Source organism: Anas acuta, chromosome 5 (genome assembly GCF_963932015.1).
Source record: "Anas acuta chromosome 5, bAnaAcu1.1, whole genome shotgun sequence".
NCBI lineage: Eukaryota > Metazoa > Chordata > Aves > Anseriformes > Anatidae > Anas > Anas acuta.
Window position 1 is genome coordinate 25601501 of NC_088983.1, and position 24994 is coordinate 25626494.

Consider the following 24994-nt stretch of genomic DNA (forward strand, 5'->3'; position numbering starts at 1 on the left):
ACACCACAATCTTTTAGCAGGTTTTTCATTGGTAACCACACTGAAGTATAACACTGGTCTAAAGCCTTGCAAAATCTTTCTATTCATTCAGCAGTCACCTTTGGTTGGATTTCTTTGGTAAATCTTTGCTAAGTCTTCTTCATTTCTCAGTCATTTAAACTTACCTCATCTGTCATTCCCTTTGAGAGACTCAGAGTGAAGGTTAGTTACCTCTCCAGACAAAGTAATAACATGGCATTATGGTGTTTTATCTTAAAAACAGTGTGAGAAGTACGAGAGGAATGTCATCACAGCACAGGAGGTATTGAAAGTGGAATCAGTTTAGAAGCATTGCTGCAGATTGCCTGAAAAGGGAGCTTTCATGTTCAGAATGTATTGTGCTAAAATATGAAAATAAATTTGTTTCTATTAACTGTCAACTCTATTTGTTCTTAGATCAGAATAACATTGAGGAAAAGGTATTAATCCATATGGTATTTTTAGGGCGTTTGCACATGGTGCATGAACAATAGGAGGTATCCTTTTGGGCATGGTTCCAGCATCCATGACAGTCAGTGTATAATGAAGGCCTTCATGTGACGGAGTTTTCTTAAACAGTGTAGCCCAGGCTGGAACAAAGGATCAGGGCTGGGTTTCACACCAGCTGCACCACACCAGCTCTCCGTGATGGCATCCTGGATGTGGAGGAAATGATCCATGGCACTGGCCCAAAACCTGGCACTAACTGCAACAACTTTCTGCCTTTTTTGAGGAGCAATTTTCTTACTCCCACATAATAAAATTCTTTCTAATAACTTTCTTGATGAAAAAGTCTGTTAGTGATTTCCCTCATAACGATTAACTCCTCCTGAGTGAAGAGAGGCTTGTGACACAACCCAGTTTCAGTGACACAGAGGTATTTTGTCCTTTGACGGGTAGCTGCCATGCATGTGGGTTTCCTCATGCATCTGTATAATAACACACTTCACTCCCAAAGTACATCTATGCACCACCACTGTCTGTCAGATGGAAATCCAACTGCCAGGATGTGTATGTATTCATGATGCTTTTCACTACCTTAGTAGTGCTACAAATACCTCACACTTTGATCTCTGTACATATAAGACTGTCTCACTCTACTGGTGCAACTATCAACAGCATTCCTTTTACAAAATCATGAATCTTTTATGATTTCCTGCTAGAGGTACTGAAAAGGGAGTAAGAAAAATACACTGAAGGTCAAGATACTAAAAGATGGAATTAAATTAATTATTATGTGCATGTATATTTTTAATTATACCTTTTTCTTTTTAATGTTAAAAAAAAATCTGCCTTGAGACTTTCTTGAGAAACAGTAATAATATGTAAGTTTTTTAGTCTGTTAAAAACATTATAAAACTACTAGTGTAGTTTTTACTTTTGACTTCAGAAGATCAATATGTTTATGAATCCAAATTACTGCAGACAAAATTTTGCACCTGCAGTTATAGTTGCCTGCAGTTCAGTTTATTTAAGTATCTGCATCACTGATTGCATCTATAAATTAAAAGCATCTAAGTAACCTAAATTACAAGCACAAATAATTGCAGGTGCAAAACCCATGCACAGACAAAATGATCTCTGAAAGTTGGTTCTCTAAATCTCATTGGAAGTTATTCAGTGTATTGTGAACCTAGAGTCCTCCTGGGAGAGTCACTAATCTATATAATGACACTGAAAGCCTCTTAAATCTCATATTTAGCCAGCAGATGGGAAAGAATACATGTAGTCATGTAACTCCCTGGAGATTACACATGTGGATGTTGAAGAGCATAACTTATTCCAGTGAAGTTTAGCGTTAACTTGCAATCAAAAATTTCCTTCCTGAGACACATTCTTTCTGATGAAATTAAACTGTTGTACTTTTATTGAGTCACTACTGATCTAAGTAGGACACACTCTCAGGGCAAGTACAGAAAATTTTGCTAATCTCATGAATTTTCCTTTAATGAGTCATAGCATCATTTTAACACAGACAAATGCTGTCAGTCTCTTTCAGAAAACTCATCTAGTTATCCTGTCAACTATTTATTTTATTTTATTTTATTTTATTTTATTTTATTTTATTTTATTTTATTGTCAGAAATAGCACAGAGCTACAAAGCCTGTTTTTATCTGGTATCAAAACTAAAAGTGAATCATTTTCTTGCATTCGTTACCTTCAATAGACATATGTATTGAGCTACTTTAAAACTGTGACTGCTTCCTGTAGTACCAGTAACAGTAGTACTGTTAGCAAAAGGGGGGGAAGTTAAATTCTCTTCTAGTGTTTGAACAACTAAAACTACTGAACAAATGAAACATTCTGCCAGTTCTGACAATCCAAAATGCAACGAAGAATTTTTCTGTTTCAGAAGCTCTAGGCAAAGCTGTTTTGGCATGTCTGTAGCTTATTTCTATTGCAAACAAAGGGGCAGTTACAGGGAAAGTCTTTTGGAAAAGAAAATGCTGTCAGTCATAACAAATGAGACATGTAGACCCATTCTGCAGCCTAGCAATTTTGTAAGAACCTAGACCATCTGCCAGTGATAATAACACTTCCATTTGCAGCGATTTCACCGGGAATTGCATCAAACAGACCATGGGTAAAATTACAGAATCATAGAATCACAGAATTGAAGGGGTTGGAAGGGACCTCGAAAGATCATCGGGTCCAACCCCTCTACCAAAGCAGGTTCCTTAGAGCAGGCTGCCCAGGGAGGCATCCAGACAGGCCTTAAATATCTCCAGAGAAGGAGACTCCATAACCTCCCTGGGCAGTCTGTTCCAGTGCTCTGTCACCCTCACCGTGAAGAAGTTCTTTCACATGGTGCAGAACTTCCTGTGCTCTATCTTGTGACCATTACTCCTTGTCCCATCCCCGCAAACCACTGAAAAGAGGTTGGCCAAATCCTTCTGTCTCCCACACCTCAGGTATTTATACACATTGATGAGATCCCCTCTCAGTCTTCTTTTCTCCAGGCTGAACAGACCCAGGTCTCTCAGTCTTTCCTCATAAGGAAGATGCCCCAGGCCCCGTATCATCTTTGTGGCCCTCCACTGGACTCTTTCCAGGAGATCCCTGTCTTTTTTGTACTGGGGAACACAGAACAGGACACAGTACTCCAGGTGAGGCCTGACCAGGGCAGAGCAGAGGGGGAAGATCACCTCCCTTGACCTGCTGGCCACATAATAAAAATTATGCACACCAGGATCCCATTGGCCCTCTTGGCCACGAGGGCGCACTGCTGGCTCACGGTCAACCTGTTGTCCACCAGGACCCCCAGGTCCTTCTCCTCAGAGCTCCTCTCCAGCAGGTCATCCCCCAGCCTGTACTGATACATGCGGCTTTTCCTTCCCAGGTGCAGGACTCTACACTTGCTCTTATTAAACCTCCTTTGGTTTCTTCCTACCCATCTCTCTAGCCTGTCTAGGTCTCGCTGAATGGCAGCACAGCCTTCTGGCGTGTCAGCCACTCCTCCCAGCTTTGTGTCATCAGCATACTTGCTCAGGGCAGACACTATTCCCTCTTCAAGGTCAACAGTGAAGATGTTGAACAAGACTGGACCCAGCACCAACCCCTGGGGAACACTGCTATTCACAGATCTCCAGCCAGACTCTGTGGCGCCGATCACCACCCTATGATCACCCTACAAGCACCACCAATGATCTTTCATTAAGTGGTGTTGGGGGCTGGAATGTGAAAGTGTTAAGAAAGAAGAGGCAAATGTGACACCAAGCCCCACAGGGTGCGCTTTGCTGCTAGGGGACTTCAGAAGCAGAAATGAGCAGTGCTTGTTGCAGATGGCAGGGTCCTGCCTCTCCACCCCGCAGCAGTCGCCATCATCCCATATGGCCCAATTCCTCCCTTGGCAGCAGTGGTCAGTCCAGCTTTACAGCTCCAGGCACTTGCATTGCACTCTCCCCAGCAAAATGTGTCCCACAAACAGCTGCTGCCTGCTTTGCCAACACAGACAGCTGCTCCAGCATCAGGCCACCAGGTTCAGCTGCTGATGGGTGCTGGTAAATGGCTACACAAGCTGAGGACTCAGCCTAGAGGCATGCCAGGGTGTGGATGTCTGAATGACTGACCTACTCTGAACAGCTTATGGCAGTCATTTCTTTAATTAAGCACATTTAAAATTAGTTGTTGTATCTGAAATAGATTTGAGTACTTAGATGTTTAAAAATCCAGATAAATTTAACTTAAGTGAATCTACTTAAGCAATACAGGATAATAATGTACACTTAATTTATAATCATATTCAAAACAAAAAGTCAGAACAAAATGTTTTTGTTTTTGTTTTTTCACACATGGAAAACTGTTGAGGCTATGTTGTCCATTACATTGAAGGGCTTTAACTTTAAACTTCACCTTCCCAGGTGTTTCTTTTTTTAAATGCTTATGTAGAGTGAAACCCAGAAAGCATACAGGAATAAGTAGAATGGAGGGCAATCATTTGAATAGTGAGAAATTCTAACAAAGATCCCTTTTTCTACTCCCACTTTTTGCTGCCATAGACACGAGAAAGGAAGGGGAAGGTATCGTCTTTCCCTCTCTTGAGGGATTTATATTTAGGTGTGTCCTGTAACTCATTTAAATTCAGAGTGCAGACTAGAAAGCCAAAAATTAGCAAGGATTTTGAACAAGAGATTGAGAGGTGATTAAAAGTCATGGAAGAAAGACTCATTTCTCAGTAAGAATAACAAAGTCACATGGATGATGGATCATAATAACTTCATAATCTGACCCACATGCAGTAAATATGGTGATGACTGTCATTTTAAATAAGTGAGGTAGGTTGATGTTGATTATTAATCCATTTCTTAGCCAGTCTGATTGTTTCTGAGCCAGCTCCTCCACTGTTTAGTATTTTTCTGAAGTATCTTAAGAGTACCTTTCACTGATGGTCTCTTCCTTTTTAGCCAGTCACTTTTCATACTCTATGTTGCCTTAACTTATTTGAGGGATTTCTTTCCCGAATCAGTGTACTTCTAGTATCCTTATAGCTGGACTTTTGGTCTTCTTTTAACATATAGTATAACATAAGTGTTACTGCAGCCCCATGGTAACATATAATTCTGTATTACTTTTACTTGCTGTGAAAAAAAAAAAAAATGTTTTCCTTAATTCCCATGTGTTGTAGCCAATGGTGATCTAGATAAATGAGAGCTCAGTGAAGAAAAAAAATAAATATGACGTGAAAATAAGTACCTAGTATTTAGTGCTGTTGTCTAAAATGGCAGGTATCTGTATAAGAGGCATAGATACAGAAATATATTTGCATAATAGAAATTCAGAAGCTAACTTGGATAAGTATGTCATTAATAGCTTTCTCTGAGGTTCCTGTAGTGACATGTGTTTAACATTTGCAGTAGGATAATATACATAACATACTTCACAAGAAGAAAAAAAAAAATTTGGATAGCAACAGAGTGTTGAAACCTGTTTTTTTATGAATGTTTCCAACCTTTAATATCTTTTCAAGTATGCCCAGCTCCATGCCTATTCCTGCTGAATGACACCCAGATTTCCCTATAGCATACCTCTTCAGATGGGCAAACAGTTGTAGGCATAGCGATTAGGATGAACTACATGTGTGACAATTGGCTAGTGGGTTGCTGCTCTCAAAATAAATAGCTAAATTGTTTGTCCATTTTTCTCAGGAGGAAGTACTAATTTGTGTCTGTTTTCACTAAGCACTTGATAGTTTTCCTCTAACTTCTGGGAATGTAAAATCTTTGAAATCTCCTGCTAGGTCATCATAAGATTACTTCACACTACTAGCATATAATAAAGTCATATTGGCCCGTTTTCAGTTGTTTTACCTTGTGATAGTAATAAATTCACATAATGTTACATACCACAGGTATCTTTCCTTGGTATAAATAAAATTTTAAGCTAATTTTGTTACATTCAGGTATGTGTTCTGATTTTTATTTTTTTTTAAGAATATCCAGCCTTCTGCCAAGCATGTCTTCAAAATTCCTTCCCTTTGTTGAAAGAAAAATTCTTGTAAAAACAGAAAGTTGTGCATTCCAATTAATATAACTGACATGATCATGAAACCTAGGTCTTTTATTTATACTTGGGATAATGCAGAGGTAATGAAAGTAGAATTGGACCTAAGAGGTATTTTGTTTCAATTATAAAACAATGTGGGTAAGGGACTTAGATTTGACAGCAACAGGAGAAAAGCAATATTGTGTTCATGCATTCAATCAGCTTTATTAGATCCTTAAAGGAAAAATTATGTGAAAGAGAGGAAGAAAACAACAAACTAAGCAAGATCCCAATTTCAGCATAATTTGAAGAAAATAACTGATTTGGGTTGGTCGTCTTGCCAGGCTGAATGACTCAAGGCTTCCAAACAAGAAATGGAAACCAGAAGGATAGCAAAAGCCTGAAAGAACAAATTGAGAAGATATGATTGACTGTAATGTTTCAAAATCAACTGCTGCAAAGATGAGTTTGGGCTGTTGCCCAGAATACAATTGAATGGTGATGTTCATTTAGACCCTTATTGCTGAAACAAAATAAGATGTAGCTGTGTTTCTGTTAGAGATTTACTTGTTCTTTCCAATGTTTCTAGCTAGGGATATGATGTCACATCCTCTCTCTTCTATCACGTGCTGCAGTGATTGCTGCTGCTGTTCCATAATTTTTCTGAACACCGGTTTTCTGTAGGAAGGCCTGAATACAGGTGATAATATCTTTCAAATGTGAAATGTCATCACCATTCATTAGTTGACTTTGAAAAATGTTATACACTCTGTGCTAACTCAGTGTTATTGACCAAGGAAAAAAGAAGTATTATTGACCAAGGTAAAAAGAAGTATAAATCTTTGTGTGTATTATGTACTTTCTGGCTGACGTGAGAACCATTTAAGTTTCTGTTATCATCATGCTAGATTTGAAAAATCAATACATATAAATAGCTAATTCTGCAAAATTTCAAATAAATAAATCCTTAATAGGCATGATTTTTAAAGCATTATTTGGAAAAGCTGAGGGCAGCTGCTCCACCTCAGGAAGAGAATTTTCTATATGAATTTGTGCTTAATGCAAAAGTTTATTCAGTTGACAAGATGTGGTGATGAGAAGAGATTGTGTTTTAGTCGCTTATTCCTTTCATCTCAGTAACTTTTCTTTGTAACCTTTTTTTCAGCTCTTATTTCAAGTGAGGTAAAAAAAAAGAAAAAAAAAAAAGAAAGAAAGAAAAAAAGCCACATTTCATAATTAAATACTGAACTAGTCTTTACCATGTTTACTGAATTACATATTGCATATACGTATGTATATCCTCAAAGTTTTCATGTGTTTTTAGATTTCTAAACTTAATGTGTTCCATAGGAATAGACCTTAACTCCTTCATGTCTGTTTTTCGTGGTGAAATATGCCTCCACAGAAGAAAAGAGAAGTAAAGCAGTGAAACTCAGTTGTAGGGTCATGAATACAGCTGCTGAGCTATGCACATTCTCCTCACTCACAGTGGAGGTTCTTCTAAGAGAACATTGTTGTGCTGGCCTTGCAGCAGATCAGCTTTCACATAACATGCACAGTGATATCTTTGCACATGTATCTTTGGGTCAGGGTGGCCAACCTGGTGAGGGCTTTAAACCAGGGAAAACAGGTGAGGGTGAGAGCTACCAGCAGACTTGCAACAGAGCGATGGATGGGGCTGACAAGCAAAGGGCCTGGGGTGATGGGAACCAAGAGGGACACAAAATCAACAGATCAGGGTTTAAGCTATTGCCTCAAACAAACGAGCATTTTCATTTAAGCAAGGACATACCTGCAAGGCACTACTATGAGCATAAATAAATAGCACAGACCCTGACCCTTTCTGGGACATCAGCATTCCAGGTTCCCTGAAGTGCTTGCTCCCTCAAGTGTGAAGAGTGCTGCCAGCAGGTAAAGGGAGGTGATCCTTCACCTCCACTCCACTCTGGTGAGGTTGCACCTGGAGTACTCTGATCGGTTCTGGGCTTCCCAATACATGAAGAGATATGAATTTAGTGGAGAGAGTCTAGCAATGGCCACAGAGGTGATTATGGGACTGGAGCATCTTTTATATGAGGAAAGTCTGAGAGAGTTGGGACTGATAAACCTGGAGAAGAGGAGGCTTGGGGGGATCCCATCAATATGTCTAAATACCTGAAGGGAGGGTGCAAAGAAGATGGAGCTAGGCTCTTTTCAGTAGTGCCCAATAGCAGGACAAGAGGCAATGGGCACACAGTAGGTTCTGTCTGACCATCAAGCAGGATTTCTTTACTGTCAAGGTGATGGAGTACTGGCACAGGTTGCCCACAGAGGTTGTGGAGTTTCCTTAGAAATATTCAAAACCTGACTACACATGGTCCTGGGCAACCTGCTCTAGGGAGCCCTGCTTGAGCAGGTGGCTGGACTGGATGACCTCCATAGATCTCTGCCAACCTCAATCATTCTGTGACTCTGAGATTCAGGAGCAATGGATAATTGTTGTACTTTCAGTTCCCATTTCTCTAGAATTTTCAAACAACCCACAGCCTAGCCTGATGATCATCTGAATTGCTGCTATTTCAACACCAAATGTGATAGAATGTTGTTACTTTTAGACAGAATTATCTGCCTCCCAAGACTGCTGAAATGGCAGATCTGTTGCTCTATTCCTGCTATATCCTTCTGCTTCACATTTTCTCTGGAGTTTCCCTAAGACCTTCAGAGATCACGGGAATGTTACAACATTTATATATTCAATAACTGCATATATTTCAGTATATATGAAGGCTACACTAAAAAAGCAACCTGTACTACTGTCTAGGTAATGGCGCAGTGGGATTCTAGAACTAACAGAGTTGTTACACTGCATATTCCTCTGCTTATTCATCTTTTAGTAATGAGAAAATCTGGATGAAGTTCAGGTCTCACTTCTCTGTAGCGAAAGCTACACTTATGAGTAGAGCAGTGGAGTATGTTTCATTTTCCATTTCCAATCATGCTGGAGTACTAGAAATTCTAAACAGGATGCCTGTTGTAGATATGCTCACAGAGTTTTAGATTGAGCTGAAAGGAAGAAAGTGTTTATAGGGATCTGTGTTCTTGTTGCTGATCCTACTTGGACCTCAATTTCAGTTTGAACTCACATTAAACTGTATGAATCACTTGTGTAAAGTCATTCAATATTTCAATAGCTTGCTGAATCAGCAAGTGTAAACTGAATATGTATGAACTGTTAAAGATTAAACGTGGATCTACTGTATCTATATCACTATATCAATATCTGTGGGTATGTATATCTATCTGTATGGTTATATCTATATCTACATCTGTAGGGGTACATATAGGTATAGATATATGTACATAGTTAAGTATCTATATATAGTTATGTTCCTAAGTTGAGGCTTGAGGGAAATTCAAACATCTAACTCCTTGACTGAATTCCTGAAATCTCTTATCCAAGGGCTTTCAGTATTCTTGTCATGAAACCGTCATTGTGTAAAATGTTCAACATTTCTTTTCAGCATGGACTGGAATCTGTACCTTGCTCACTTCAGAGGAAGGTTAAATGATATTCCCACTCTGGAAAGTCTTAAAAAGCCTAAATATTTTATTTACATGGGAGCAGCTTAGGAAGAGGACTTCAAAGAAATGTTAGAAGAAAGGTGAAAAAGATGATAGAGCATTTGTGTTTCTTTATAGTCAGGTGGGGAGCATGAATTTAATCAGTTTCTTTTGATGTTCACAGGACAACTATAGGAGATTCTGTTGTGCTTACTCTTCTACACCCTGTAAAAGTATTCCACATAATAGACTTTTATAAAAGTGAATCTCAACCTTTAAATATTTCAAAAGGATGCAAAAACTTTGCTTTAAAAAGTGATTTTGTCTATAGAAAGTTTACTTCTTACAGGGAAGAAAAATATGAGCTCTGAAGATGATAAGTTTTAAGATATAGCTGTGTTGGCTGGCAAGGTACTTTCTTGCTCATTGCATCAGACATCATTCTGAGCTAAGCACTACCTAGGCGATGTGGAGGCCTAGCAAACAGAACTACATCTGCTCTTAGCTGGTGTTCTTAAGAACTACCTGATGTTTAGAACATTTCCAATACCCAACCTTATGTGTCCACGCTGGTCTTGTAAGCAGAACTCAGGCTGTCTTCAAATACCATGTGTCCTTGTAGCAAGACATAAAATTATATTAAAGTATTATATATTATTATATATAAAATGTTTATATGTAATTATATATATGACATATATATATATATATATATTTATATATTATATATAAACTTTAGATACTCCGATGCAAAGTGACGCAACAAGTTGATCTTTAGCTTCAGACCAACTCCAAAAGATTGCAGCTATTCTAAACTGAAAGTGTACCTCTGCAAGATACTGCCTGAATGTTTTTTCCAAGACAAATTACATGTATTCTGTTATGTCTCTGTGAACAGCTAACTTGTGTTTAAAATTAAGTTGTCATACAAAGGTTATTTCATATATTTTCAAGCATATGGAAAACTACATTTTAAAAGATGCCTTAACCTAGTATCTGAGATGAGCATGCAGGTTTTGTATGTAACTTACTGGTCGAAGTTTTTTTTTCCAAAACAGTATGTCATGACTTCAATTTTAAATATCATTGCAATGTTAAGAAAATTAATACAATTAAATAATACTTCCTTTTCATTTTCAAATGAAATAAATAATACTTCCTTTTCAAAATTGTTCTTCTTTTTTTCAATATAGTTACTTGTTTACTCAGGAAAAATGGACCGAATTCTTACTTATTCATTACTTTACTTTGATTGTCTTCTCACCAGCACATGATAGAATAAGTAAAACATTATTTTGCAGGCAAGCAAGCAAAGAGCATCACTATTATCTGTATGCTTAGAAATGTTAAAATGTTAGTTGCTTTACATAAAAGTGAAAATAGAATTGGTAGTATGGCAATGAACTGTTATTTATCCATACAAAAATATTTTCCTTTTTTTCTTCAATAGATTGCTTGGCTTCTACAAGGGAATACTCCCTCCCATCTTAGCTGAGACACCCAAAAGGGCAGTGAAGGTAAAATAATAATAATAATAATAATAATAATAATAATAATAATAATAATAATAATAATAATAATAATAATAATAATAATAATAATAATAATAATAATAATAATGATAAAAAAACATATTTCCCCTTTTAAAGTAGAGAGAGTGTCAGCTCTAAAATATTTTATTTCTCCTACACTGATTCTCCTACGCATTTGATTCTTAAGCTTTGGCAAATTGGTTCTCTGATTTTTACAAGGAGGAAATTTTCCTGTTGAACAGTACAATAAAAACTGTTCTTGATTAAGAAGTGTAATATAGAGCTTTAAAATTCTAGGCTATTTTTGCTAGGCTATAAATACATAAACTGTTACTGAAAAACAAATTGTAATTACAAATTGCAATCAAACTTTGCAATAAGCTATGTTTATAACAGAGTATTAGTACTTCATATTTTAGCCTCATAATTACCTCTAATATCGACATTTTGTTTTATTGGAAATGCCTGCCAACTTACCAAACAATTAATACTCAGAATAGCTTAATAAATGAAGCCTTTAAAGAAGGCACTCCTGGTAAGTACTTACTAAGTAACTTGAAGTAGTAGGTTTGAAGTGCTGTCTGGAGTTTTCTGGTACTCAAAAGAACACTGCTCCACACTGTTGCTTTCTTACATATTGAATATATTAGTGGGTACAACTTTCTAGCATGCAAAGAATTTTTTATTCCAGCTCTCTTACACTTGAACTGGATGCTAGCCTATAACAGTGTATTCAACATCAAATGTTGATCTGATTTGCTTTTATTATCCTCTATTTCAACTTCTGGAACATTATTTTAGTAACACTCCTAGGCAAAGAATATCAATACACCAATTTTTTCAATTATGAAATGCAACCCTTTTTTTTAGTGCTACTAAATAAACATTTCATCTTACAGTTCGAAATCTGCCAAAGCATCCATGGTGTTATGAATGAAAGTTTGTCTTTTACTTCAGAACTTTGAAGTTTTCTATAGTTGCAACAAATATGTCTTAAAGCAGTTACTGTACAGAATGTCTTGATTTTTTTATTTATTTTTGTGTGTGTGTGTGTGTGTGTGTCTTTCTAAAAAGACTGCATATGATCCTGGGCCTTAGCCTGCAATTAATCATTCATGTTCCAATTCCTTTACGGAGGAATAATATTTGTATTAAGTGCCAGGATGTGACCTTGTAATAGAATCCTAAAGGAGTTCTGCTAATGTCATCTTGTTTGCATTAGCATATAGATGCCAACGATATGTGTCACCTATCTCAAAATTATTTAGTACAACTAAGCAAACTGAATTTCTATTTAATAGCAAAATAGCAGTGAAGAATAAATGGATGATATTTAAAAGCTTCCTAACTTGTTCTCTTCAGACTGTAATGTCTTCTTTTTCTCTTCATTGCATTTCAGTTGGAACAGCTCAATGTCCATCTGATCATGTATTTTAGATTCCAGCATATTTGTAGTTAAAATACAACCCCAACTTTGATTTCTCTCCTACCATCTTGAGTCATTCAAAAATCATGAGTTACTTTCTTTTACTCATATTGATTAAGTTGGTTTAAACCCCACAATATTCAATATGATTGTTGAATCATAAAAACATTTAAGTTGAGAGATCTCTGTGGGTCATCTGGTGAATGTCCTGCCCAAAGCATGGCTGACTTCAGGTTAGAGTATGTTGCTCAGGTACCTTGTCTAGCTGAGTTCTGAAAATCTTCAAGGATGTAGCCTCTCTTTGCTCCTGCTCTAGTGCTTAAATGCTCTCACTGTGAAGATTTTTGCTATATATCCTATCCAAATTTCCTCTGTTTCAACTTTGCCTATTGCCTCTTGTGCTTTTGTAGTGGTCCTCTGAGAAGTTTTTGTCTTTATCTTCTCTGTAACACTTCATATGGTGGAAGGCAGGAATTAGATCCCCTTAGCCTTCATATCATCAGGATAAACAAATTCATTTCTCTCAGCCTCCTTTTATACTTCATAAGCTCATGACTTCTTAAATGTTTTAATGGTGCTCCCTTAGTGGGATGCTTTCTACTTAGTTCTTGAACATTTACATTAGGACCCAGTATTTTTTCTGAAATCTTGAGAATCAGATTTAAATGCTAAACATACTTTTAAATAAATCATTGAATTCTTTAATTCTTTGCACTTTTATTTTAAATTTTATAGTGTTCCAAAGACACAAACAGGACTTCATCTTATCTTGAGATATCAGCTATATTTTACATTACAATGGTTCAGTGAAAGGATAGGGCATTATAGTTAAGTGATTTTAAGTTCCTGGATACTGAAGCTATTTAATATCAGGTGTTATCTGCCAGCACAATTTCTAACATCCAAAGTGGAATTTAAATCTCTGCTTAGGCCTGAAGAGAATTCAGCTTGTCTAAAATTTCCACTAACCTTCTTTGGATATGAATGTGAAACAACAGTGGAAAGTCACTGCTTTCTTTGGTTATTCTCCACCTTTTATTCTTCTAATGGTTTTCCTCATTTTAACAGGCCCAAATATGCGTCTTGTCTGCTGCCAACCTGACTAGTGAGATTTAGGGTCATGGAGAACTACATCAATGGCTATGGCATTGAGGTCTGAGGGAAAAGAAAAAAAAAAAAGTAGAGAGGCAATTTCTCAGCCTTCGTTTGTAATGAACTCTTTTGACCAGCAGGGCTAGGGAAGTGATTGTCCCCCTGTACTTGGCTCTGGTGAGGCCGCACCTCGAGTACTGTGTTCAGTTTTGGGCCCCTCGCTACACGAAGGACATCGAGGTGCTTGAGCGGGTCCAGAGAAGGGCGATGAAGCTGGTGAGGGGCCTGGAGAACAAGTCCTACGAGGAGCGGCTGAAGGAGCTGGGCTTGTTCAGCCTGGAGAAGAGGAGGCTCAGGGGCGACCTTATCACTCTCTACAGATACCTTAAAGGAGGCTGTAGTGAGGTGGGGGTTGGCCTGTTCTCCCATGTGCCTGGTGACAGGACGAGGGGGAATGGGCTTAAGTTGCGCCGGGGGAGTTTTAGGTTAGATGTTAGGAAGGACTTCTTTACTGAAAGGGTTGTGAGGCACTGGAACAGGCTGCCCAGGGAGGTGGTGGAGTCACCATCCCTGGAAGTCTTCAAAAGACGTTTAGATGGGATATGGCTTAGGGATATGGTTTAGTGGGGACTGTTAGCGTTAGGTCAGAGGTTGGACTCGATCTTGAGGTCTCTTCCAACCTAGAAATTCTGTGATTCTGTGATTTTTTGAAAACTTCTAGATAAAGTGTCTTTTATACCTCATGAAAGCGTATAGAGAAGGGGCAAGGCAGATTTTGTACTGAGAAGAAATTTAGTTTTGCTACTGGAATATTGTATTTACATGGCATGGTTATTTGATAATGAATATAAATCTGATAAAATGAAGTTACTTAGCCACAGTTATTCAGTTTTAATGCTAAGTGTTGAAGATACAGGTTCAGTTTTAGGCAAGTAGGTTATCATGTATATATTGCTATTTTTTTAATTTTTTTTTCTTTATTTCCCTTCTAAAAAAAGAAAGCTGGTATTTATGGAAGACGAAAAGTCAAAGTTTATAACTGTATGTTAGACTGAACTTGGAGGAAAGTGATGATGCCAATACAATGGTTAACAGATGAACTTTTGGGGCAAATTTATATTGTTCGTGCATTCCCAGACATCTTGTTTCAAGCATATATTTTTACCTTAGAGTTATTGAGACATCTGGTAAGTAGTCTGAATATTCTCTGAGTATTAAAGTGTATCTTTGCCAGATGGACAATATTGGTTATTCTATACACAAAAGCATGTTTTAAATACGTTTATTGTGGGATTTTTTTTTGCACAAAGCTGTTAACTTAATACAACTGTAGAGAAAAAGACAAATTACTCTGTTTTTAAAAACAATTTTGGTATACATATATAATATAAACCCATATGATATAGTTGGATACTTTTGGCAAAATTGTATGTATACTGGCCACTTGTATACCCAGCAACATCTATATTGATCCTTATATTTATCTGTTTTCTTTTTAAAAATTATATGAGGCATAGTTACTATTATCTCATTATTTTATTTATGACTCTAGGAAAGTATTGATTTTTAAGGTAAAAATTTTAAGACCAAAAAATTGCTAGGTAATGTATTTCTGCCTTTATTACAACCATTTTACTGATCTGTGACACGATGGAAAACATTAAGGAATACCAGAAATTCCATTAAAGGTTAGGAGGGTAACAATGAGTAGAAAGATGCTGGACAGAGAATAAAGCAAACTTTGCCTCAATAAGAAATGAATTTCATTTAGAGAATTAATTCACCTACCTACAACTGACACTTTCCAAAGATTTCCTTTTACCTATAAGTAAAAATAAAACTGAAAAAATATTACACATTATGGAAGAAGGAATACTTCATTATATTTTAGTTATCCAAGATAGATCTACAGTCTAAGTAACACTTCTAATCTTTTATTATTGTTGCCAAGGCCAGTACAATGATTTTAAACATATTTGCAAGATGTTTGCAAGATTTGTGTTCAATCTCTACACAGGGCAATGACAATCTAGGCTCTGGTTCTAGGGCCTTTTCTGCAAAGTTTTACATAATATTTATTGATTATAAAAAAGTATATATCCACTGGCTAGAGTATTAGTCCTTCAAGTTTCAGGATTTAACATCTTAATTTTACATTATGGAAATGTAATGCACATTCCCCCTTTTTGTAAATATGGTGTTGTTATCAACTCATTAACATCTATTTCTCTGCTGGTTTTGGCAAGATTCTAGTGACTTTCCAGATGAACCAGACCTTGACTGAAGAACCTTTCTGAATTAGCCATAGGACAGGGTTATAAACAAGTTAAAATGTCAATTTAGTGCTCATTCTATTTCTTTTGGTTTATGGAAACGATGTTTTGTTCTGATAGGTTTGTGATAACTGAGCCTGAGGGACTGAGGAACTCTTCTTTGGATGAGACCCAGCATAGGTCTTTCTGATTTGCCCAAAAAATCTATTCCCTTATGTTTCTTAAGATTCCCACATCTCTTTTGGCCTCATTTCCTATTGCCTTTTTCTCATGGTGAAACAGTATGTTACATTCATGCTAGTTGATATATGAGTGTTCATGGTCTCATAGACGGGAGTGAAATGTACAGACTTTCAGTGGATCCCACCTTCACTGTTCACAGTTTCTTCAAACTTCACAGTTTCCTCTAAACTAACAAAGTGTTACAGATTAGCTTTGGAAAGTAGCCAAGAAGGTAAGAGATTTTAGTTATTTATTTTTGCTATATAGGGATGAGACAGCTCTTGCTCCAGTAAATATCCACATGTGTTTATGCAGTCTTGGTGAAGCTGTGACATTTTTGTTGTTCAGTCATGTAACAACATGCCATGTAAAAGCCACTTCCCTTTTGCACACAAAATAGTGAATACTGGATAGATAGACAGGAGTCACAAGTAGGGAGCTTTAGTTCCAGGCCTCACAGTGTTCCTTCTGTGAAAATTACATGAAATAACACTTCCAGTATCTAGTTTTCCCTGGAACTCAAATATCTACTCTTTATAACCCACAAGATTTTCTGCTATCCTCATTCGTCATGCTCTAACCTCTTTTTCACTGCCCTCAGAACTATCTTATGTGCCATCAGCCTGAAGTGCTTTTTCAATGGCCTCAGCAACATATTTGCTGAATATGAATTAGAAATAAGACGGGCTTCAGGGGGTCTTGGTGTTCATGGGAGCACTGGACTAGAGAGGATCTCTTAGGTCAACAAGTCTAGTCTGCTGCTGCTCTATGTTTACCTTTCAGAAATTTATCAAACTAAAAAGTAATTAAGAAACCTCCTATTGGAAGATTGTTTTAAGACACCACTTCTTTGCTTTTGAGAATGTTTCATCTTATGTCTAGCCGCAATCCACTTATGAGTAGTTTATACCCATTTATACCCACTTTTTGTTACATCTCTCTCTCCTTTCCTTGTTTTTCATTCCCTTGCAGCTTCCTTTTTTGCTAGACTAAACATGACAAACATTTTTTCTCTTTCAGTCTTCATTCTTAAAAAAAAACTTAAGTTCTCCTTAGGATCCTGGCAACTGTGTTTTCAGTATGCTGTAGTCTGAGTTCTCTTTTTTTTAACAAGGGTGGCCAGGATTGTATTTGGGAGGACAATTCTGCTTTGGTTTTGAGAAAAGCTCCCCACCCCCCCAAAAAAAAAAAAAAAAAAAAAAAGTATTCTGAAAATTAATGGATTTGAAAGTGAAACACTATAAAAATCTACAGACTTTCTGTCTTCACAATCTGCAATTACATTTTTCTCATTAAAAATGTGAAGATGATTGCATTATATTAAATATGAGGGTGATTTCTGGTGACAAATAATAGTATCTGCTACTGCACTACTACATTTATACAAGTGTATGAAAATTAGATGTTAGAGGGAAAATAATAAATTGGAAACAAGAACTATATGTTGTAAGTGAACTCTTACATAAAACTTTAATTGCATTTATGCTGCTGTTGTGCACAATATACTAATAAAATCAGTTATGAAGCCTAATCTACTATTGCACATCAAACACTGCTACAGAGAGCATGAAAAAAAAAAAAAAAAAAAAAAAAAAAAAGTAGCTTACGTTTCTTTGCAGAACTTCATGTGGCTACTCAAGATATGAGGTAGTGGAACTTCACTGTAGCTTGGTTTTATTAATTTGTATAATTAACTCATTTTTTTTCCCATGCAGTCTCAATCTAATTTTTCTTTACAGTTTTTCACCTTTGAACAATACAAGAAGCTATTAGCATATGCATCATTACCACCAGGACTGGTATGTATGGATGCAACACTTCATGTTCTGATTTAATATTTATATTCTGAACAGTCCCATCTGTTTCTTCCCATATCAGAAACAGCCCAAAAAATAAAGGGGTCTGGTCAACCAAATCACAGTTTCTCAGAACGGACTTGTCCCTTGAAAACACTGATAATATAATCTGCCAAAATGATAGTTACATTAATTTTTATATCAAATGCCTTAATAATAAAGTCATAAATAAATGTCTTAACATTGTCAAAGTGTTATTGACAGTCACCATAGAAGAGTCTGTATGCAGCTTGTCATTTTTCAGTCTTGCAAAATAAAATGTTGAACATTGTCAATATTTTTTTATTCATGTGATAATATCTCTTCCTTAGATGTAAATATGATGCTATTCTGCAGAAAGTGGAAAGAACAAAGATTAGAGTCCTGTGGTACAGCATCACCTTTTGTGGAGTAAAATATGCTGGAAACTTGTAAATATGCCATAGGTGACCAAAAGCTGCTCCAATTCATCGAGCAGATGCAGCAGCCACCAGACTTCCCAACATTCTTGCGTGTTATTTGGTGCAATACTTGGAGGCATTTTTGCCTCTGAGTTAGCCATGGCAGTGAGGGAAAAGATGACTGAGAAGGATTCTGGTCTAAGCTACACAGAATGATTCTAGGTGATTCAACACAGCTCTCATCAAGACAACTGCTGTTGAAAGAGAGATGCATACATTAGTATCAGCTTCCTTATGGCTTCCTGCTGGTTGATGGTAAAAGGGATAGGTTATGTTCCCATCCTGCATTGGAAAAATAGATCTGCTGGCAACATGGTAGTACAGCTGGAGGCAAAGGTACTATGGCTGGAACTTGCTGCTACCCTTCTAATTTACAGGTACATTCTGTACCTGAGCTCTCAATATTCCCAAGTCAAAACTCTCTGTATTGAATAAGTTATTTGTCTAAGTATTGTTTTTTCCTTACCATTCGTTTCCTTGAATTTCAGCAAATACGCTTATTGCGTTGTGGACCTGGGACTCTTTACAGCCCCTAGAAAGTTTAGAGACAATAAAATGAGGCAATAAGTATGTAAAGTGATCACAAAAGTTAACCCTTCTGAATTTTCTTAATTGACCTGAATATCTAAACTATTTTTCTCTTACAAAGAAATTATTGTATTTATAAATGCTGTTTCCTGATGGAAAGCAAAGTACTGAATACCAACATTTCTATGGCTGTAATGTACCATCAGCTTTTAAGTACACGGAGTTAATTCATCCTTGTAGAGAATGTCGACATCTCCATATGTGCCACTTATTCCCATGTAAACCTTTTCAGGTTAGATATTTACTTAGGAGGAATTTTCTTCTCCTTATGCAATTTGCTTAAGTACTGCATTATTTGAATTTCTTACATTTCCTTATTTATTTTTTTTAAGTTAATGTGTTACTGTTATACACTTAAAGCTCTGTGCAGTTTTATTTTTTTCTGGTACTGCATAACTGCATTTATGCTTTTACTCAGACTCCACCCAAAGTTAACATGAGGGCAATGCTTTTTCATGTTTTCATTATAAATCAATACCACAGTTTTTCTTTTAGCTCAAAAGAGAGTTCATTGACAGTGCTATGACATTTCATTTTGGTTGTTTTTTTGGAATGTGGTTTATGGCTATTGTCATATTGTCTTCATGAACTGTCAGCATCTAATCAAGGGCTAGTGTTGTTTAGTAGTAGTACTGTCACATTACTGAAATCTCTCATTGTATCATTCAGTTTCATAATCTGATACATGGGAAATTTTACTACTTGATTTTTACATATTGACTGATTTAACTTCCCTAGGCATTTGCAGTTGCTGGCTTGGGATCTGGATTAACAGAGGCAGTTGTGGTTAACCCCTTTGAAGTAGTAAAGGTTACCTTACAGACCAATCGGAATGCCTTCACAGAGGTATGAGAATTGTTCCACTTTTGTTTTTGCTTTATTAAGTGTAATGCACTTCAAAGTTCATATTTAGACTGGAATATCTATACTATAGTGAGTTGATGCAAATGATTTTGCCACAAGGTTAACAGAAATGGAAACAGGGAGGAGACTCAGTAGATGATGCTGTCAGATATGCATCAAGATGCATAGCATATTGTCAGTTGAGTCAGAATTTCCACTGTAGATATCCTGTGCCTGCAGTACACTTCCTTCCCTCCAGAGCAGCCAGTGGGGCAGCACTGTGAGGAATTCTTATCCAGAAGTACAATTCTGAGACCCTTGTACACATTTACTCTGGCAGGCTCCACACTTCAAGTGAGCACAGAAGATTGCCATAAGACACCAAGAACCTATGCCCTAGGCATGTCTTTTATATTAAAAATGTAGCTGGTAGGTTTTATAGGCTTGGATGAATTTATTTGTGATATAAATCTTTACATTTCTAGACACCAAATGGGAAATAGTTATATAATAAAGCATGGTGATAATTGAAAGCCTTATTTCTACTCAGAGTTTTATTATTGAAATGTTGTTTTGCTCAAACTCAATGTGTAAAACTGACTTTGTCCATGGTTTTGGTTACTGATGAATGGGGAAAAAGATTAAACTGGTAAAGAATGATTCATCAGACTCAAATGTGCAAGAACACTTGCACACTTGTACAAGAATGCAACAGTTTCAATTATTTTTAATGCAGAAAATGTTCCAGGCAAAAGTTAAGGTAGGCAGTCACACAGTTCCTTCCTTTTTTTTCTCAGTGAATAAGACTAACAAATGACAAATCATCTCTTTCAAAATCTTCTGAGAAATCAGCTGTACCTATTATGGTAAAAGTGCTAAGTCACATAAGCCTGAAAATGTTGGATGGATCCCTGGTGAGGCACAAGTTTTCCATATTCTTCTTTTAAGCTTTGTCAGAGCTAATACTTGCATGCCTTGTATCACTCATCTCACAAACTGAACCCTTTTGGGGGATGCACAGGATATATCAACTTGCCATTTACATAAGCTGTTTGGGTCATGCTCTTCAGGGACACTTTGGCAAAATATTGCTGCTAATTTCCAAATGTCATAAAGCAGTTGGCACTGACTGTAACTCCTTCAGAAAAGCATTCTCCTTGAGAATAAATTTTAAAATATTTCGTAAATTTCTGTTATATTTAAATGCATGCAAAAGAGATGTCAGGTTGCTTTAAGTCTCCAGCCTAGACATTTTTTAATCAGCAACAGCAACACTACTGAAACAAAGAGCTAATACTGTACAAGAGTAAAATGGTTAGGATCCTGCAAGGAGAGAGACAAAGCAGGAGAAAGCCGTGCATGAGATAATTTCTTTCTCAGTAAGGTGGTATGAAAATTATGGACTACTACTCTTTCAGCCTGTTTGCTCCTCAGTAAAGCAGGTAGATATTCTTGATCTTTCTGTCTCATGGTTGTGAAAAAGCAAATAATATCTTTTAAAAATCTCTGGTTTTGGATACAAATAAACCAGTATTATGAGAAAACTAGTTCCTGTAAAGTTGCAAGAGATTGATATATCCTTTCTCTTCATACATTTTTTTTTCTCTATTTCAGGCTTATAAATACCATGATGTTTTAATTAGTAAATTTTATGCAATTAATTACTTTCATTGCAGAAGTCCTTTCCTGGTGACCTTCAAAATACTCTGATAATCACAGTATAGCTGTTCAAAAACTGAGTTATATTGTTTAAGTGAAAATTCCTTGGATTTAATTTAAGTGCAAATTTTCACATAGTCCAAATCACAATATAGTGTCATACAAATAAAATTTTAAAAGAATGCTATTGGGACTCCGCTAGGAACCTAGTTTACACTTAAAGTATGATTGAAAGTGTCTATTTGCCCTAATGTAAAAAATCCAAGGTTCTGAATTTCTTAAATCACAATTGTGATTAAATCACAGAGATATCAATTTTTAAAATATCTTTTTAAAAGGATTATAATTTTAGAATTTGCAGTAAATCAGGAAAACTCTAGTAGCTTCAGTACCATGATCTCAAGTTGTTGTTAAGAATACGTTAAAGGACATTCCATACTAAAGCATGTAAACTCAAGCTTACTGGGAGAAGCACTTGCATGTTATTACAGAGTGTAGGGTAATGATACACTCATTTCATTACCATATACTGTTTTTATAAAAGGTTTAAGTATGCACCTATCCCATTGTACAGCTTTCATATTATATGATGAAACCTAATGCAGGTCACATATTTCTTTGGCTATTGTATTGAAATAATAAATATATCTTGTTTAAAGGAACAAGGAAGAGCATGAACACATAAACCCACACCCAGACTTCTGCACACCCCCAAAGTAAATATTCACACACTACAGTGACAGTTGAATTATTCTGTTGTACCAGATCATCTTTCTAGGGCTGATAGTTTTAAAGAGGAAGGCTGCAATAAATCATATTGGCACTTCTGTAATTTGAATTGATACACATAAAAATAACACCTCACTTTTTGTTTAGGTAAATTGCAAGAAGTCCCAACACTTTTTTTATTTGTTTGTTTGTTTCCTTTCCATGTAGCCATGGAAAACCCACTGGCTATATATACTGCTGATGTGATTGAAGTCTTCTCACTTTCAATTTGTGATTAATTAAACAAATACATGTTTCTGCACTAGGATGAGAAGGCTTTGACTCCAGATTGTGCTGTCTAGGTGTCTGTTAAGTATAAGTCAACAAGTGTCTAAAGTGAGTCAAATTCTGGATGTTTATACAGTGAATTCCTCCCAGGTAGTCATCATAAGGTCCTTCCATCATCAGTACAGAAATATAGACCTTCTGTGGCAAGATCAGCTAACATTTTAGATGTCTGGTAAATTGTTCACTAGGAGAGCCCTCTCTATTGTTAAAAAGGGAGTCTTTTTGAGTAGCTCAGGTGTAGAGCAACCTGATCTAGTGAGTGGCATCCTTGCCTATGGAAGGGTAATTGGAACTAGATGATCTTTACGGTCCATTCCAACCCAAGCCATTCTATGATTCTGTGATTCTAGATGTAGACAATTCAGGAATCTATATTTGGACTGACGAATCCCATCTCTGGTGTACAGCAACTGGCAGGCTTCCCTTGTGAGTCAGGAGTAAGTGAGTACGTCTGTATTTGAGACCAAGTTACTATTGAAAGTTGGTGTCTTCAACTTAAATCGCTTTATTCAGGACCACTAGTCATTTTTTAAAGATCTAATCCCTCATTTCCACCCCTCCCCCCCCTTTTTTTTTTTTTTTTTTTTCATGAGAATGGATGTTATTGCTAGTATCTGGATCATATTCCATTTGAGTATCTACATTTATAATAGATTCTGATTTGTATACTTGTGTAGTTAGAAAAGTAAACTGTAGTAAAATGTGTGCAGAGCATTAAGAGGGTAATATTAGTTACAAATTATGAAAAAACAGAGTGAAACTTGGTATTAAAGACTACATTTGTCAGTCACCTAAATAGACAATCATATGCTGTATCGGATATAATAGGAATCATTTGGCTGATGTTGTTGATCTACTACAGTGATATTTTGAAATGGAAAGACATTAAACAAATAAGTGTATTGAAATTAGCAGTGTTCAGCACATTGTAGTCAAAATCCTTCTATATTTTCCTGTTTGAGAATCCTAGTGGAAGTCATGTTTTGACTTTCTAATTAAATATTTGGTTACCCAGACCTAGCTTTATGCATTGGAGAAAACCAAACTCAAGTCAACACCTTTTTGAAAATAACTTTCCTGTAATTCTGCTAAAACAATAGAGGAGACCTTTCAGAAGGGGAGCACCTGATTCACCTGAGCACCTGAGTGTCACATTATATTATGATACAGATCAATTGTGTATGTAGTCAGGCAGATCCTGTCAGAGGAATTGATCATTACATCAGTGGATCCTGGGGAATTTTCTTCCTTTCTGGCTTTCATTAAGCAGCAGTAGGCTGACTAAAAGAATTTCTATGCCTTTTGAACGTTATTTTCAAAACAGTATTTCTTAAGGCAGTTTCCTAAATTTGTACCTTGGAATGTATATGAGTATTCCAGTTTTCCAAATCTAACTATGCTTTTTAAGTCAAATACATTCACTAGGAGTGCAAAACAGGGGGTTCAGTTGTGTGGTTTTGGAAAAAAAAAATCTACACCTTCTTTTCTAGATTTTCAGTACTCCAATGTTAAAGTTAGGTGCATACCTCTATAACAAAAAAACTTTAGTAATTTCCTTAAAATTCAGTATTTTAAAGCAGTGGTTTGCATTCTTAACAGCATGAAGAACCTGAGAATACAGAAGGACTCCCAGATAATATATATGCTTTTTGTTGCCTTTCAACCCTATTTCTAATATTGAATGTGTAACTGCTATTCAACACACATATTTATACCATCCCTTGCTGCTCCAATTTGTGTCTCCCAATGACTTGCTTCCCTTGCCATAATGGCTCTCAAATTTCCTGCTCCAGTTCTGTCCTTTCATCACTCCCCCACAATGCATGTTTCTGTGCCATTGGTTTTACTCTATGAGCTGTTTTAATCTTCTAATTGTCCAGAATAATTGTTGTATGCTCTAGTTGTGCAAGGGTTTCATCTGTCACAGTCCTAACAGCAAAGCTCAGTGATAAAAAAAAAAAAAAAAAACTACTGCCAAATTCACACATTCAAACATAATTTTCTCTGTAAAATTAGATTGATTTTTTTAAATTATTGTTTTAAGAGCTTTATCTTTGCTTTAGGGATGTTATCAACTTTTTTTCTGCAATCAGAAAAGTGAGGATTTTTTTTTTAATGAAAATAATTATGGTGAGACTTAAGATAATATGACAAGAATTGGCAACACTGTTTGTCAACAGGATTGAAATGAGGCTGTGGTTATTGTTTTCTTTTTCTAAAGATGATCTCTTCCTTCCTTTACTTAACTTGTGTAGCAACCATCTAGCTTTGTTCAAGCTCAGCAGATCATTAAAACCAATGGTTTGGGCCTCCAAGGACTCAACAAAGGTCTTACTGCAACACTGGGCCGTCATGGAGTTTTTAACATGGTTTACTTTGGATTCTACTTCAACGTGAAAAACATTCTTCCAGTCAATAAAGTAAGTTTTTCATACAATGCAAAAGATAAACAGATAAGAGGTTTGG

The 24994-nt window shown here is 36.3% G+C and overlaps 1 protein-coding gene across 2 annotated transcripts in view; it reads left to right on the forward strand.

The window, feature by feature from the left end:
- The window catches only part of SLC25A21 (solute carrier family 25 member 21), a 249554-nt gene that overhangs the window by 210025 nt on the left and 14535 nt on the right, over window positions 1-24994 (forward strand). For both annotated transcript variants that reach the window (XM_068683310.1, XM_068683311.1), the window contains exons 4-7: window positions 10992-11058; window positions 17826-17885; window positions 19709-19816; window positions 24784-24948. In XM_068683310.1, the coding sequence (XP_068539411.1) occupies window positions 10992-11058; window positions 17826-17885; window positions 19709-19816; window positions 24784-24948 (400 nt within the window). The remainder of the gene's footprint in view (window positions 1-10991; window positions 11059-17825; window positions 17886-19708; window positions 19817-24783; window positions 24949-24994) is intronic.